General features: G+C 32.4%; 2 protein-coding genes across 4 annotated transcripts in view; one reads left to right on the top strand and one right to left on the bottom strand.

Moving 5' to 3' along the window:
- The window catches only part of LOC117174377 (vacuolar protein sorting-associated protein 13D), a 277,354-nt gene that overhangs the window by 111,361 nt on the left and 151,188 nt on the right, over window positions 1-14,805 (top strand). The window lies entirely within an intron of this gene.
- The window catches only part of LOC117174380 (ATP-binding cassette sub-family G member 1-like), a 48,734-nt gene continuing 45,805 nt past the window's right edge, over window positions 11,877-14,805 (bottom strand). Inside the window, exon 4 of one of the 2 annotated variants that reach the window (XM_033363463.1) lies at window positions 11,877-11,945. In XM_033363463.1, the coding sequence (XP_033219354.1) occupies window positions 11,941-11,945 (5 nt within the window). In that variant the 3' untranslated portion in view covers window positions 11,877-11,940. The remainder of the gene's footprint in view (window positions 11,946-14,805) is intronic. The other variant, XM_033363465.1, reaches the window with a different exon arrangement.

Genomic DNA, 14,805 nt, shown 5'->3' with positions numbered 1-14,805 from the left:
ATTAATCTATTGATTTGTAAGAAATATTTTTTCTGGAGAATAGAAAAAAATACATACAATAATTATATAAGTTGTTCTCGTCTTCAATTCAATGACATAATTGCATTATTAAAGATGATTCAGTAAAATCTCACGGTTATAATGTATCTTTTGCTTTAGACTTTATACTGTCTTTTTACCAATTTTGATTTACGACATCGTTAAAAACTGAACTTCGGAATTTCCAATAGCACATTCACTTGTATGTACAGAGAAGTCTTAATAAGTACGAATAAGGTAAAGACACCAGTCAATGATAGCGACCAGTGAGTGACATCCTGGATCAATTTCTTCAATTATTGACAAATTTTATTGCAATAAAAATGTAAATGAAGGCTTTGTATAAATTAGCATGCTTCAGTATTAAATTTCATATCAATATGTCCGGGAAATAATTTGCAAAGGAGTGTATACAAGATATTCAAAAGCCGGTGATGTCGTATAGATGCGTGACTCTCGCTGCCACACTTTTATAAATAGGAAGAGCGCTCAGGAAGCGCAAACGATTTGGGGCACTCTCGTGTAGTGCAAACAAATATCGTGAAAAATAACTGACATTTTAGTCAGCGAATTTGTGCTTCTGTGAGGATGTGTCTGGAGGGCAAAGGTTTCTATAATGATTCATTATGAGCAATAATATTAACCGGTCTGAGACTCCGTAAAAAGCCAGATCAGTGACAGGATCAAGGAAAATGTATTTCAAAAAAATTCAGTCGTGTTTTGGAGTGAAGAAAACTTTATTGCTGTTTAGAGAGCCCCGGAGTCAGAAAAAAAAACAATTTTGACGGTGGTGTCTGTGTCCTGTAGGCTTGATAACTTTCGAAAGATTAATCAGATTGGATTGTGCTTTGGCACACTTTTTTAAAGCCTAAAAAGAAAGAACTAGTTTGTAAACCAGCTATTTTGGAAGAAAATTAAAAAAGTGAGCGCATTTTCAAAAGGTTTGAAACCATATTTCATCAATATTTAAAAATTCTATGTAAGGTTATTTATAGTACTTGGAAGCTTCTAATGCGTCCCCTAAGGGTTTACAATTTTTCTTGCACTTTCTTCTTTATTCCTTTACACCCCCCCCCCACACACACTTACTTGGTGGTGGAAGGGGCACCTACAGTTCAAGATGGATTCCGAACCACCAAGCTTTAAGTACTTAGAGAAAACCTTTTTCTCTAGAGATACCGGTCCCACGACTCTCCGGAGATGAACAACTCCCTTGCTAGGCTAGTGTTCACCGCATGGGCCGCCGAGGCTCTTCCAGAGTGCGAGGCGGGAATCGAACCCGCTAGCCAAAGAATTGGATCCAAAGCCTACGCTTTAGCCCCCACGACCATCGTCCCACTTTATTCATAGTGCTTAGGAACTATAGGACGCGTAGTTTTTATTTTTAATCGTAAAAACAACATTAAAAATTAAAAATTAAATTTTTGGACAAACGAAACTAGTAATGAAAAAAATAAATAGATAAAAGTTGCTCTTCTAAAAAATAGCAAAAACTCATTCAAATTTGTCATGAATAATTTTTGATATGGCACGTAGTTTTTGTTTTAATCTTATACAATAACATTGAAATTAGAACAATTAAATTTTATGAATAACGACACAAGATACGCACTAAAATTAAAAGACAACAGTTATTCGCCCCAAAATGATCTATAAATTTATTATTAATCAATTTTTAGATAGGACGAGTAGAGTTTCTTTTAATGGTAAAAATCAAGATTAAAAATAAAAAATAAAATTTTTTGGAAAAATGACACAAGAGAAGAAAAAAATTAGGAAACAAAAGTTGTTTCATCCAAAAATATCTACATGTTTGTCATTAGCTCTGGTTATAGAAATATATATTCAGAATAAAAAAAATAAACAAGCGCGAAGCGCGAGAAACAACACTCGCGCGCTCTAGGCTCGCTCAAACTTGCGTATTTACCTTATTGAATTTTCATAAAAGTATACAATATTCACATTCAAATAATCTTGAAAAATATGTATTGTACACAAGAAAATCAATAATTATTAACAAGCAATGCGGACATTACTGCCATCATGACCTTAGTATTAGAAAACATCTACTTCACTTATACTGACATACAAACGTTGTGGTTGAAGCGAATAAAACAGTGAAAAGCTAAATCTTGTACTCTTGAAAACTAACGGTGTCATTAACTGATCTCTTTATCTTAATAATATTTTTCAAATGTAGCATCTATTCTCTCATGTCAGTCATGTTCCATTCTTTTCACTTTTAAGGGTATGTGATACTTAGGAAATTGTCGATTTCACCAGTTTTAGGTTCCCCCGGCTTTTTTTTAGAATAATACATATTTTGTCTTAAAAATTTGGGAAATGATAGCGAACATGCTAACGGACGTCCCAAACACTTTTTTTTGTACGTTAACTCAAAAAAGTTTTAATTTAGGAAAATGTGATTAATTTTCATGGCGATTAGGAAATAGTATCGATTTTTTCAGTGTTAGATTCCCCCGGCTTTTTCCGAGGATAAGAAATATTTTGCCCGACCGTTGCTTCCAAACTACACAATATTTTTGGCCGAAAACTTTGGACTTACAAATAAACATAATAACTAATCTCCCGGAACTAACCTTATTTGCAGGCAATCAAAAAAGTTTATTTCATAAATAATTTCCAGATTATCGGAAAGGCAGAGATGAAAAACGACGTAACCTCAAGATAATGCATATGCATACAATTTTTATTTAGCACAATACATTTTTTTGTTATTATCCCTCAAAAAGAGACCGGGGACGTCCGTTATGATATTTTATAGCATCTCCGAATTCAGTTTTTAAATATTTTCATTCTTGTGAGAAAAAAGCCGGGGAAACTGTAAGTATCACATGCCCTTAAAGACACAAAAAAACTGAAGTTAAATTTTGTTGCATCTAAAATTTTGCGCCGTTAAAGTTTACATGCTATTTAGCGAAAGTTTATCCTACGATGGAATAAAAGCTGCCATCTCGTCTTTAGAAGCAATGGGAAAACGGTAACGTATGGGTGAATTCGAGCTAAAAATTAGGACACCAAATTTAAAACAACATTCGCTTACTTAATTATTATTTTTTAATGATGTCTTATTTCGTAGGAATTAAAACGTATTTTCCGGGACTATAGCTATCGTTTGTTTTGGAACAAACGAAAAATAGGAATCGAATTAACTTCTTAATGATTAAAGCATCATCAAGATTTCTAATGTGATAAATAAGTTGCATTTTTAATTTATTTTAGCATAGTGTTAAGTTTGAATATTAAGAATCGAAAATCAATCGTAATATAAAAGTATATTTCAAATTTTAATTTAAAAAAATGGTTTCATGAATTTAATGTCCGGACGGAAATTGACACCCTCTATGGAAATTCTATTGAACTATTAAACTGACATTCTTTCAAGTACGTCTGGGTTTTTGCATTTAAATTCTGAAAGTAAAACTTAATTCTAGTTACAAAAGCAGGAATTTGCGGAGCTGCGTGTATTACCTCAAATTTGAAGGTAAGAAGAGCAATAAAGCAATAAAGCTGCTTGGAAACGACTCCCTCAGAGGATTAGTGACTCATTGAGTAACTGCCTTAACTCCACCAACAATCCTCTCGATTCATAATTTTATCAACTTTCCTTTTATTGGCTCGAAGTATCTCCGGGGGTGGAATTCAAATTTTCACCTTGGTAGGATGCTTTCCGCAGGAGCTCTACGTCAGCAGCCGATAAAACCGCAGTCTTGAACGAGAAATTTCAAGCGATCAATATTAAAATTCTAATATCCTGCACGCCGCAACCTCCCGACGCAACGTGAATAAGTTTGATATTTTAATGCGTTTACTGTGAAATGAATTTGTGAATACATCTGAGTATGATACTTTGTTGAAAAAAATAGCTTTTGAACGGTAAGTTTAATCATTCTAACATTTTGACAAAGTCAAAATTTTTTCTATTTTAAATTTCACTATCATTTTTGAAAATCAAAAATAAATTTGATATCTTTTTTTTTCCAATTTTTTAAAAGGACATAACAATTTTTTTAATACATTAAATTTTCACCCTCACTTTTAAAAAATCAAAAATAAATGGGACATTTTTCAAATTTCGACATTTTATATTTTTGGAAATAATTAAGAATGATTATATTTATAATAGTGGATCATGATCGAGTGTTATAAAAAAAGTTTGAAAATGAGTAATTAACAGTTTGTTACCTTGAATAAACCAAGTTTTTACTTCTAAAAATAGCCGAAAAATTCATTTGCTAATTAATTTTGTTAAGAAAATTATCAATCGTTATTGACTGATGCAGCTGAGCAGGAAATACTTCAAAGAAACGCATTTTTTTTAATGATTATAATGATAAAAGTTGGTTTAAGCAATTGTTTTCAACAATAAAAATTGTTTGATCGAATAGGAAAAAATAATTTCTTTCAACATAACTACCTGCTATGGACAATTGTTTATTGAAGTTATTTATAAAATAACAATTTATTTACTATATTTTATGAATTCAATTAAAAAACTGTTTTTCTTCATAAATTGTTCAACTCTAGTGCAAATCAATTCATGAATCACTGCCAATCCTCATGAATCTATTTTCACTCATTTATTTGTTTATAACAAATTTAATACATTTTTTAAGAATTTCAGTTGAATCTCCCGCTTCGCGCTTGATAATGGGTTACCTCGCACACATTTTATTTATTTATTTATTTTTTATGTTATTTTTCATGAATAAAACAAAAAGTAGGCGTCCTATCAAGAAGTGATTCTTAACGCAATTGTAGATTTTTTTTTGGGATAACAATTTTTGTTAATTCACCGTTTTTTGTATCCTACATAGTTTTACCAGAAGTGGAATTTTTTATTTGTCATTTTTTGTGCAATAAAAAATCGAATTTTCGATTTTGCAAAAAAATTCAAAAAAAAATTGATTTCAAAATTTTTCAAAGTGCGCTCACTTTTTTAATTTTTATCAAAAATCGATGGTTAACGAACTCTTCGTTTCTTTTAGGACCCATAAAAAGTGTGCCAAAGATGGATTTGATCCGTTCATTTTTTCGTGAGTCATCGTGTTTACGGACGGACGGACAGATAGACAGACGCCATCGTAAAAACTTGATTTTTGGCTTCAGGGAGTCTCGAAATGTGGAGATCGCTTGAAAAACTCTGGTGTCAAATTTCGGACAATTCTAATACTTTCTCAATCATAAATGATATGAGAATGTAGAAAAAGAACGTTCAAGTCAGTTTATAAACCGCTTCTGAATCTCAATTTGTCCAGATACATTTTTTTGTTCCACTGTGCACCTCATCTTAGAATCTCGCTAATTAGCGTTCGATTACTCAAAAGACGAATTAAAATGCCACTCTGAAATTTATGGGTTCTATTAAAAAATCTCAGCTTTATTATTGAACTATTATAAAAAAGTGTCTAGATTTGAAAAATATTCAGATTTATTTTTGATTTTCAAAAACCCTTGTAGAACTTAAAACTTAAGCAACTTAAAACAGCGAATTTCGCCAGAAGTGCTTTCAATTTCTGAGAAAAATTTAGAACGTACAGTTTAGGAGATAGAAACACTTCTTTTAAATTATAACGATCCATCCGCGTGGCCTAAAATTTTCAATTATGTTAGGCGGATACTTGTCGCTCATAGTTCTGATCAAGGCAATGAGTTAGATTTTAAGTTATTGCCGATAAGCGAATCTAGACGCAGGCTTACCAAAGACTGGTTTTTTTCTAGGCACACAAAAAAATGGAAAGAAAATTGAAAGAAAGCAGCTTATTTACTGTAAAAATAAAGACGCGGTTTTTGTTTTCCTTGCTTATTGTTTGATCATTATGTTTGATCACAGCCTTAAACAAAATCGACAGATAGATATAATGATTGGAAACACTCAACTCCTACATTACTAGTTCATGAAAGTTCTATTGCCCAACGTAATAACTATGTTAAATGGAAGCTTTTTGAGAAAGATTAAAGATAAAACGTTAATTGATGATTTTGTTACTAGTCAATTTAAAGTAGAAAAAAAGAAGTGACGTCACTTGTGAGACTCACGGCTTAAATTCATTCGGCAATAATGCGACTTCTGTTATCCCAGATATAACATTTTTTGGTATTATACACATATTGTACACTTTTTTCTCCCGTTCAACGTGTAACCTCCACCCGAAGCCGGTATACGGAGCGTGCATCGACACAGAGATCATCCATATATTATGTAAGACGTTTTTCTTTTGTTTATATCGTTGTGTCCATCTCAACTTCACAGCAATTTTATGCTTGTCTTCATTCGAACAAAAGAAAAACGTCTTACGTAATATATGTGCTCTATGGTCTAGGCATAGAAGATTGATGGTGAGGTAATTTTTACTATGAAATTATTTTTTATTATAAACAACAACTTTTAAACGTGTTTTTCTCAAAACACGATTTTTTAAAACTCCTATCATGATATCTCGAAAACTATTTAATTGTTTCTGCTTGAATTTATACCGCATCTTTAGCGCATGTAGAACTTCAAGTTGAACTAAAAGAATTAAGATTGCTTCTTCAGTTTTTTAGCACTTATACAGATCCCTAAAAAAAAGGGGTAAAATTGAATTTTTTTTCTAAAGCTTACAAAAAAATATATTTATTTAAATTCTTTCTTTATTTTAGTTTTGTACAGTGTCAATTCCAGCGAATAAAATGGGGTATGGTTTTTGATTTAAGATAATTAGAATAGCTGTAATCCTGGCAGCAGTGGAGCACCTTTTCTTTTATATCTGTTCCTGTTGAGCGGGGCACCTCCGAAAATATTCTGTGTAATCAATTTAAAAAATTTCCAAAGTTTTTTTAAATGTATTCAAAAAAGATATAAAATATAATTATTTTGTTTCAAAGGTTTGTCAAAAAAAAATCCTAAAAATAGTATTAGACAACGGCCGTCACACTAGAAGACCCCCTAAAACGTATATGCGATACGAGGTGGTCTGCTAGATCTAGTGCAGTCAAGGCATTGTGCTTGAGTTTTGCGAAAGTTTTAGAAGAACTAAGTGTATATTCATGTGATCCGTTAGGTTCAGATGCTATGGCAACTGCAAAAGGGTTACTAGTTCAAATAAATTTCCAGTTTATTTGTACTCTTCTAATTTGGAACAAAATCCGCCACAACATCAATGGAATGAATAAGGCTTTGCAATCCGAAGATATGGCATTAGACAAGTCATTGAAACTTCTTGACGGGCCTTGTACTGTGTTACAGAAAATGCTTATGAAGGGTTTGATTTCGAAATTTAGGACTCTGAAGAAATAACTGCGATTGTAGGTATTGAAGTAAGTTTCCTTGATCAAATGAACCATAAAAAGAAGAAAATGTCCACCGACGAATCAGAAGATGATAGTGGTAATCTCAATTAGCGACATCAATTTGATTTACAAATCAGTCAAGTTCTAGACACACTAATAACACAGTTAAAGTGGCTTTTTGGACAAACAAAAGAGATTGTTTCCAATTTTTATTTTCTTTACAGCAAGGCAGCGTTGCTGATCCAAGAACATACGCAGAAAAATTAGCAGAAAAATATTATAAGGATTTGACCGCATATGATTTTAAATGTGAAATCGAACGTTTTAAATATTAAGCTTCGAAGCTTCATTTCGTGTTCTCTTCTTATTCTGCGACAGAGGCATTGCGAATTATAATTGTTAACACATAAAATTTGTTTTTTAAATAAAAAATATTTATTTAAACAAAATTATTATGTTTTATTGCTAGTTCAGTTTATTTTTTTGACACAATTTTTACCATAGAAATAAAATCCAATTTATGGGTGGAGGGCATATGAAAGGCGTACGAGAAAACTTTTGACCAGGGCATTAAATTTTTGCGTTACGGCTCTGAGCGACTTTTTGTCAGTGCTTTATTCTCAGTAAATGCATTACAGACAAACTCGGAAATAATGCTGATTTTCTGGCTGGAGTTGGTGTGAAACAAACCCCGATAGAATCCCGCTTCGGAAGAGAACGCTTTTGTTTGTCACGTATGTGTGACCATCGCACACTCCCCGAAGCTCCTTTTACTCCACTCTGCGATACGGTGTCAGTTTTCGGAAGCGATATATCCGGGTGCGTTATATCCGAGTTTGACTTTATACTAAAAATAAAAATGTAATATATGCAATGTTTTTTTTATCTGGTGTCCTCATTTTCAGACCGATTTCCTTCATACCTTCATGTTCTTTGCACTGCTGTCAACTACATACCATACGACAGTTTTTTACTGAAAAATTATTCCGACACAGTTTAAAAACACAAAATTATCTCAGTTTTGTTTAAAGTTTATTCGATGACGTTAATTGTTGTTGCAGCGAATATTTCAAGTGAAATCGACGTAAACTTTATTTTATGTTTTTTTATCTGTCAAGCTTTCAGTTTTACGAAATAAAATATCAAAAATTTCAGGTTAGTGGCACTTTAACCTTAGATTTCGAAAGTTTCTTGTATTTCATGAAACTGAAAGTTTCATCGACTGATGAATGAATGAACAAAACAGAATTGCGCAAATTCATACTACACTTGAAAGGATTACTATTCAGACTTTATAACTTACCTCTACGTTTAGAAGATTTGCTCCAAAAAGTTGTGTGCAATGTTGCAGTACTATGTACTAAACTTCCAGGCGGCTGACATTTCCACCTACCCTAGCATGTCGTCGCGATAGGACATGCTGGAAGAATCACTGTTCAGCGAAATTTTTTACCCATTTTTGGATTCTATTATATTGATTTTTAGTAGGCCAATTGTTTTATTCCAACAAAAATACTGACATGCATAACGTACTTACGGCCCGCGACTTTTTCAACTACGAAAATCGGGGTCGTCTGAACCGCTTCCATTTGGAATGCATAATATTGCGGAATCTTCATACTGAAGTCCCCACATACTACACCATTTTCTTACGCTACTGGTATGTTCCAGGCAAGAATCGCAACCATCTCTAGCTTTTTGGCACATGCGCAATTGAAAAAGTTGCTTACAGCGCCCTCATCGATACAAGGCCGCGACATCCAATGAAGGTCGCTTGATAAAAGTAACTTGCGGGTCGTGGTAGAGGTGGGGGCACCTCCAGAGGGGAAATGAATAAACTTTTTCGTTCTAAGGCCGGGAAATAGGAGGGACTTCACTGTATTTATACATCTCTTAGAAATCACCTAAAACTAATATAATTTTGGAATTTTACTATAAAAAAATAAATGTTTAAATACCTATAATGAAAATCTAGTTTAATTTTTTTAAATTGATAAATTTGAACAAAAACTAGTTAGAGAAGTTCGTTTTTTCTGTTCTTTTGACTTTGCTTTCTTCACCAAGAAAGGCCAAGTGTTCTGAGTAAAGTAATTTAGAATTCAATTAATAAGGTGATTAAATGTATTGAAGAAAGTATATTAATTTACTTGCTGTTTTAATTAATAAATATATTGTTTGATGGGAAAAATTTATTTTTTGCTAATGGAATTTATTTAGAATCATTAAAATTCCCGAAAGGCGGCGAAATTCAGCGAATTTAAAACTCGTCAAAAAATACAAGGGAAAACCTTAAAGAGGCAGGCAATTTTCGATCAACTTGACTCAAAACTAATGTTCATATTTTGTTGAAATTTCAAAAATTTCGTTAAACGGTTAGTTCAAAATTATTCTTTCTGGGTTGATATTTCAGCTATTTGTGTAAAAATTGCATATTTTTTAGTTGAAAATTAATTATTTTATATTGAAAATTGAACTATTCCGTTGAAAATTTATGTTATTTGGTGTGAAAATTAATTTATTTACTGAAAATTCAACTCTTCTGCTTTATGATGAAAATACATTCTTTTAGGTGAAAATTCGTCTATTTTGTTCAAACTTCATCCTTTTCGTTAAAAATTGAACTGTTTCGTTAAAAATCCATTATTTTGATTGAAAGTTCATCATTCTGATGAAAAATTAATTTCTTTAACTGGAAATTCAACTATTTCATTAAAAAAATGTTTTTTTCTTTGGTTGAAGTCATTTTTTACTGAAAATTTAATTGTTCTATTTTCGGTTAAAAATTCATTTATTTTTTAGAATATTAGTTTTTATTTGGTTAAAAATTAATTATTTAAACTGAAAATATAACTATTCTATTTTTTCTTGAAAATTGATATTTTTTAGCTGAAAATTCATTTATTTCATTGAAAGCTCGTCTTTTTTTATAGTTGAAAATTCAATTATTTTCGTATAAAATTAATATTTTCGGTTTGAAAATACGACTGTTTGGCAGGAAATTAGTCTTTTTGGATTGAAAATTATCATTTTAAATGAATTTTTTTCCTAATTGACTGAAAAATCTTTATTACTTGAAAATTCCTTTTTTTAATTTGAGAATTAGTCTTTTTTTAGGATTCAACTGATTGTTGAAAAAACTTTTTTTGTTTAATTCACCTGATTCTGATAATTTTTTTCAAAAATTCATCACTTTGGCTATAATTGAAAATTAATTGTTTTAGCTGAAAATTTCATTTCTTCATTTTTTGTTCTAAATCTATCTTTTTGAGTTAAAAACTCAAATTGATTGACAATTAATGGATTTTATTAATGCCTTACGTAATTTGTGGTTGAACGGTTGTAGAAATTCTATAAGACTGTTGAAACTAAAATTGTTCCAAATAAATTTAGAAACGATTTTTTTACATAATTGTTATTAATCTTCTAGGTGTACGGTTATTTTTATACATAAAAAAGTGCGTTCAAGAAAAATAAGAAATGGGTTATCTGTTTAAAGATAATACGTTTTTATTTGATCAGTATTTTATCTTTATAATTAAAGTCAGTTTATACATATTTAAAATAGTACATAAATGCGTATAGCAAACAAAGTCGAAAATTGCAGGTATACCTATATACATTATACAAATAGAAGTGTATAAAATACTTTGTCATAATATTATTACCTAAATTTCCATATACATAATTATACATAATTTATGTGGAAAGAGAGTGGAACCATTAAGCCTGGAGGTCACTTTATTTTCCAGAACGATACAATATTCATTTCACTTTGTATCTAAAACTACAAATTAAAGTTTCTGAGATTTCTATTACATTTTTGAAAATAAAAACGTTCAGGGATTGTGATTCATAATTTTTCTCATAGAGAAAAAAATGAAATTCTTACAATTAAAGATATAAAAAACGAGATAAAAAACACTAAATCCTGAATCTAAAGCACAATAGCACATTTCTTCGAACAAAGTAGCTCAAAGTCGGAAAGCTAAATCGACGATACCTTCATTCTCAGGAAAATATATGCAAGGATGAAAAAGAGGATGGCATGACCGACTAAAACCGCGCTGTCTAGAAGCATTTGATCTTCCGTAAGCCCAATTCCAAGTAGTAAGTTTTTCGGATATCGATAAAAGCAGAAATCTTGATCGTCGGGACAGTCAAGCTTTTCACGATTGAATCCATAAATTGCATGAATTATGCCTTCCATACAGTAACTTGAATACATGAGCTTACTGACATGATACATAAACGGACTCATATGAGAAAATAATATAAAAAAACCACAAAAAGGAATGTTTATCATACCCAGTGCAGTTGCTGCAAATGTCCCTGCAAGTGGAGAAAGCATAGTACCGAAATTAAGACCTATACCTTCTCCAATTAAACAACCTAGAGTTATCATAAGTACAAACATAAAAAACCTATACCATTCTGCTGGCTGACTAGTAATAACATACAAAATACCTAAAAATAGGGTAATGAAGGTAATCTGTACAATTAGATGAATTATGAGAAAGCAGACGTAATAGGTCCTGATCTTATACCAGCCATTTAGGTGCTCTTTCCTGATAATGTGAAGTTCAAGGGGGAATTTTAAAGTCGCGGGCATTATGCTACAATATAAGAGAACCAATACTGCCAATACTATCATTCCAAGATTCATATTTACTTTAAATGCGTCCATACCAGCATCAAAAAATGTGAGTCCTATAAATATGGGCGCTGTTGTATAAACTATAAACTTAATTAACGTTCCAAGCCAGTCTTTGTAATACCTCGCCAGGCAACGTTTGGAAATAATCACCGCCTGTCTGAGTTCTGAAGGCGAATTTATACTTAAAGTTTCCATTTTTTCTTCTATTATCTGCACATATTTCTTCCTCCAAGAAGAGTCTTGTGCTGCCGCCAGTTTTGTGTTAAAGTTTCCATATTCATTAGACATCACCTGTTAAAGAAAGCAAAGTTGACTGTTTAAAATTATTGGAATTTTTGTTCTTATTAAACTTGAAAATAAAATGTTAGCTTTTCTAAGTTCCCTTATTTTTGCATTTTAGTTTGAAGTAAAATGTCAAAATGAGAAATAAACATTCGTTATTTATAGCATTACCGATTATAGTACTTACGTGCTACATTTAGTTGAAAGTACCTCTAAAATGTTGATTCACACAAAAGTACTACCAAAAGCAGATTCATGTTGGAGAATACAAGGTACTTTTTGCGGCAAATGATCTTTTTTTAATTCAAGAGTAAGTGTTTCTTTGCATCAAAAACGGACAACAAGAGTAGAAACGCCCACGCTTTCCGTGATCACTGCGACCTGCTACAATATCTACTTTGCTAAATGCTTAGTAGCCTCTCTTTGTGTTAGGCTCGGCTGTTTAGGAAGTTTGATATATTGCTCGCATTTCTACAGTTGCAATGGTAGAAAACAGTTCGAAAGAAATTTATCGCTTCCATCCTAAGGGAAGCACTTAGTCGCCCTCATTTTACTATTCGCTGTATTGGCGCACAAATCTTTTTTCTACTATTTCAGTTGCAGAAATTCGAAAAATACGTCAAACTCCCTGACCAGCCGTGACTAACACGAAGAGATGCTACTTAGCACTTAGCAGAGTCAATATTCTATCGGATGTAAGTGATCGCGAAAAGACTGGGTTTCTTCACCCTGGTTGCTTTATCTGGCGAAAAAAAACACTTAATCGTCCATTAAAAAATAGAACAACATTTTTCGTGAAAAGATCTTTTACTCTCCGATATAAACACATATATAGATTATGTGGTAAAAATATTACATTAAACAGTTCATCCATGTAGACCTCATTTGTCAGGCTTGAAACATGAATCATTTGAAGCACTATAACCGGTAGAACAGCATTGTAATTTTAACCTCACCTCCATCACGTAGTCGGCAGGATTATGATATTTTGGACAGGTGAGACCAACACTGCCAAAGAAGCTCACTATCTGCATAGGATCTCCTTGGTAGACGGAACGACCTTCAGCAATTAGATAAACATGGTCAAACAATTCATAAATAGCAGTGCTAGGCTGGTGAATAGTACAGACTATAGTTCTATTCTTCCTAGCCAAATTTTTCAAAACTGTTGCACACTGCATCGCTGCTACTATGTCTAATCCAGTTGTCGGTTCATCCAAGAAAATTACTAGAGGATTATTGATCAGCTCTAGAGCAATACTAAACCTCTTTTTTTGGCCTCCACTTAGATTACCGCAAGCTGTCCATTTAGTCTTTATAAGGTCCAAAGAATTTAATATTTCATCCATCGTTTTCTGTTTCGTCCTGCGATCCAGCTTCCTATCCATCTTAAGCTCTGCTGCGAAAGACATTGTTTCCTGGACAGTGAAAAATGCGAGAAGGGCATCTTCTTGTTGGATGTATCGGGCGTGCTTTTTGAAGTTTTGCCAACTTAGCTCTTCGCTTTCGGTCCGGTAGGTGATCTTGCCTTCGAAATTTCTTTGGAATCCAGTCAAGGTGTTGAGCAATGTAGTTTTACCGGAACCAGATGGACCCATTACTGCTGTTAACTCTCCAGATTTGAATAAACCACTCACGCCGTGTATAATTTGCTTCTTCTGACTTCGAAAGCCTGTGAATTGGCTAAAAGTGCATTTTACACTTTGAAACTCAATATCAATTGATTGGATTTCTGGTGATTCGTATTGACGCATTTTTATTTCCTGGAGTTATCAGCGTGGAATTATTTCAGTTTGATTCTCGATCAATGTAGGACCTGAAAAAATTCAATTGTTATAGCAAATTTTATAAACTTTTTATAATTTTAGGCTGCGCAGCCTGTCTCCTGTTTGGAGAATTTTTACTAAATGTCCCTTAATTTGCATAAAATTCTCCTAGGAGCCCTCTATTTTAGATAATACATAAAAAAAGTCTCGAGGGTTAATCACTCCTAAATTATGGTGTATACAGTCGAACCTCGGACACTGTCACCCGTCGGGTCTGAGCCTTCAACCAATCCGCGTCGAGTTATAGGACCGTGTCGATACGATGTTTTGCATCAGTATACTAATTGGTATACTGATAGTATACTAATGTTATCGAACAACATTTTTTTTTTAATTTTACAATAAATGAAAGGAGAATAGAAATACAAATATGTATTATTCTTCTTTATTATGTAATTATTATTTGCACACATCTTTTGAACGAAAATTACATTTTTTTACAGTGTTCGGTAAGATGTTTTCATTCACCTCAATAATGTTCAGAACAGAGATTTAGTGTAATAACTTCATATATATATAATTAAAAACTTGTCATAAGGACAACCGCAGGATTTCACAGGGAGCGGGTGCTAATCTGGAAAATTGCACCCGCTCCCAGCGAAATCGCGGTAAAAATTTCAGCCACAACCACGTCTCACGACCGTGAAATAGGTGGTTATAGTCTGTAAAGGAATCAGTATGACGATCCAGCAAAAGCCTCGTGCACCCTAA

The sequence above is a fragment of the Belonocnema kinseyi genome, chromosome 6 (genome assembly GCF_010883055.1).
Source record: "Belonocnema kinseyi isolate 2016_QV_RU_SX_M_011 chromosome 6, B_treatae_v1, whole genome shotgun sequence".
NCBI lineage: Eukaryota > Metazoa > Arthropoda > Insecta > Hymenoptera > Cynipidae > Belonocnema > Belonocnema kinseyi.
This window is presented reverse-complemented; position numbering and strand designations above follow the sequence as displayed.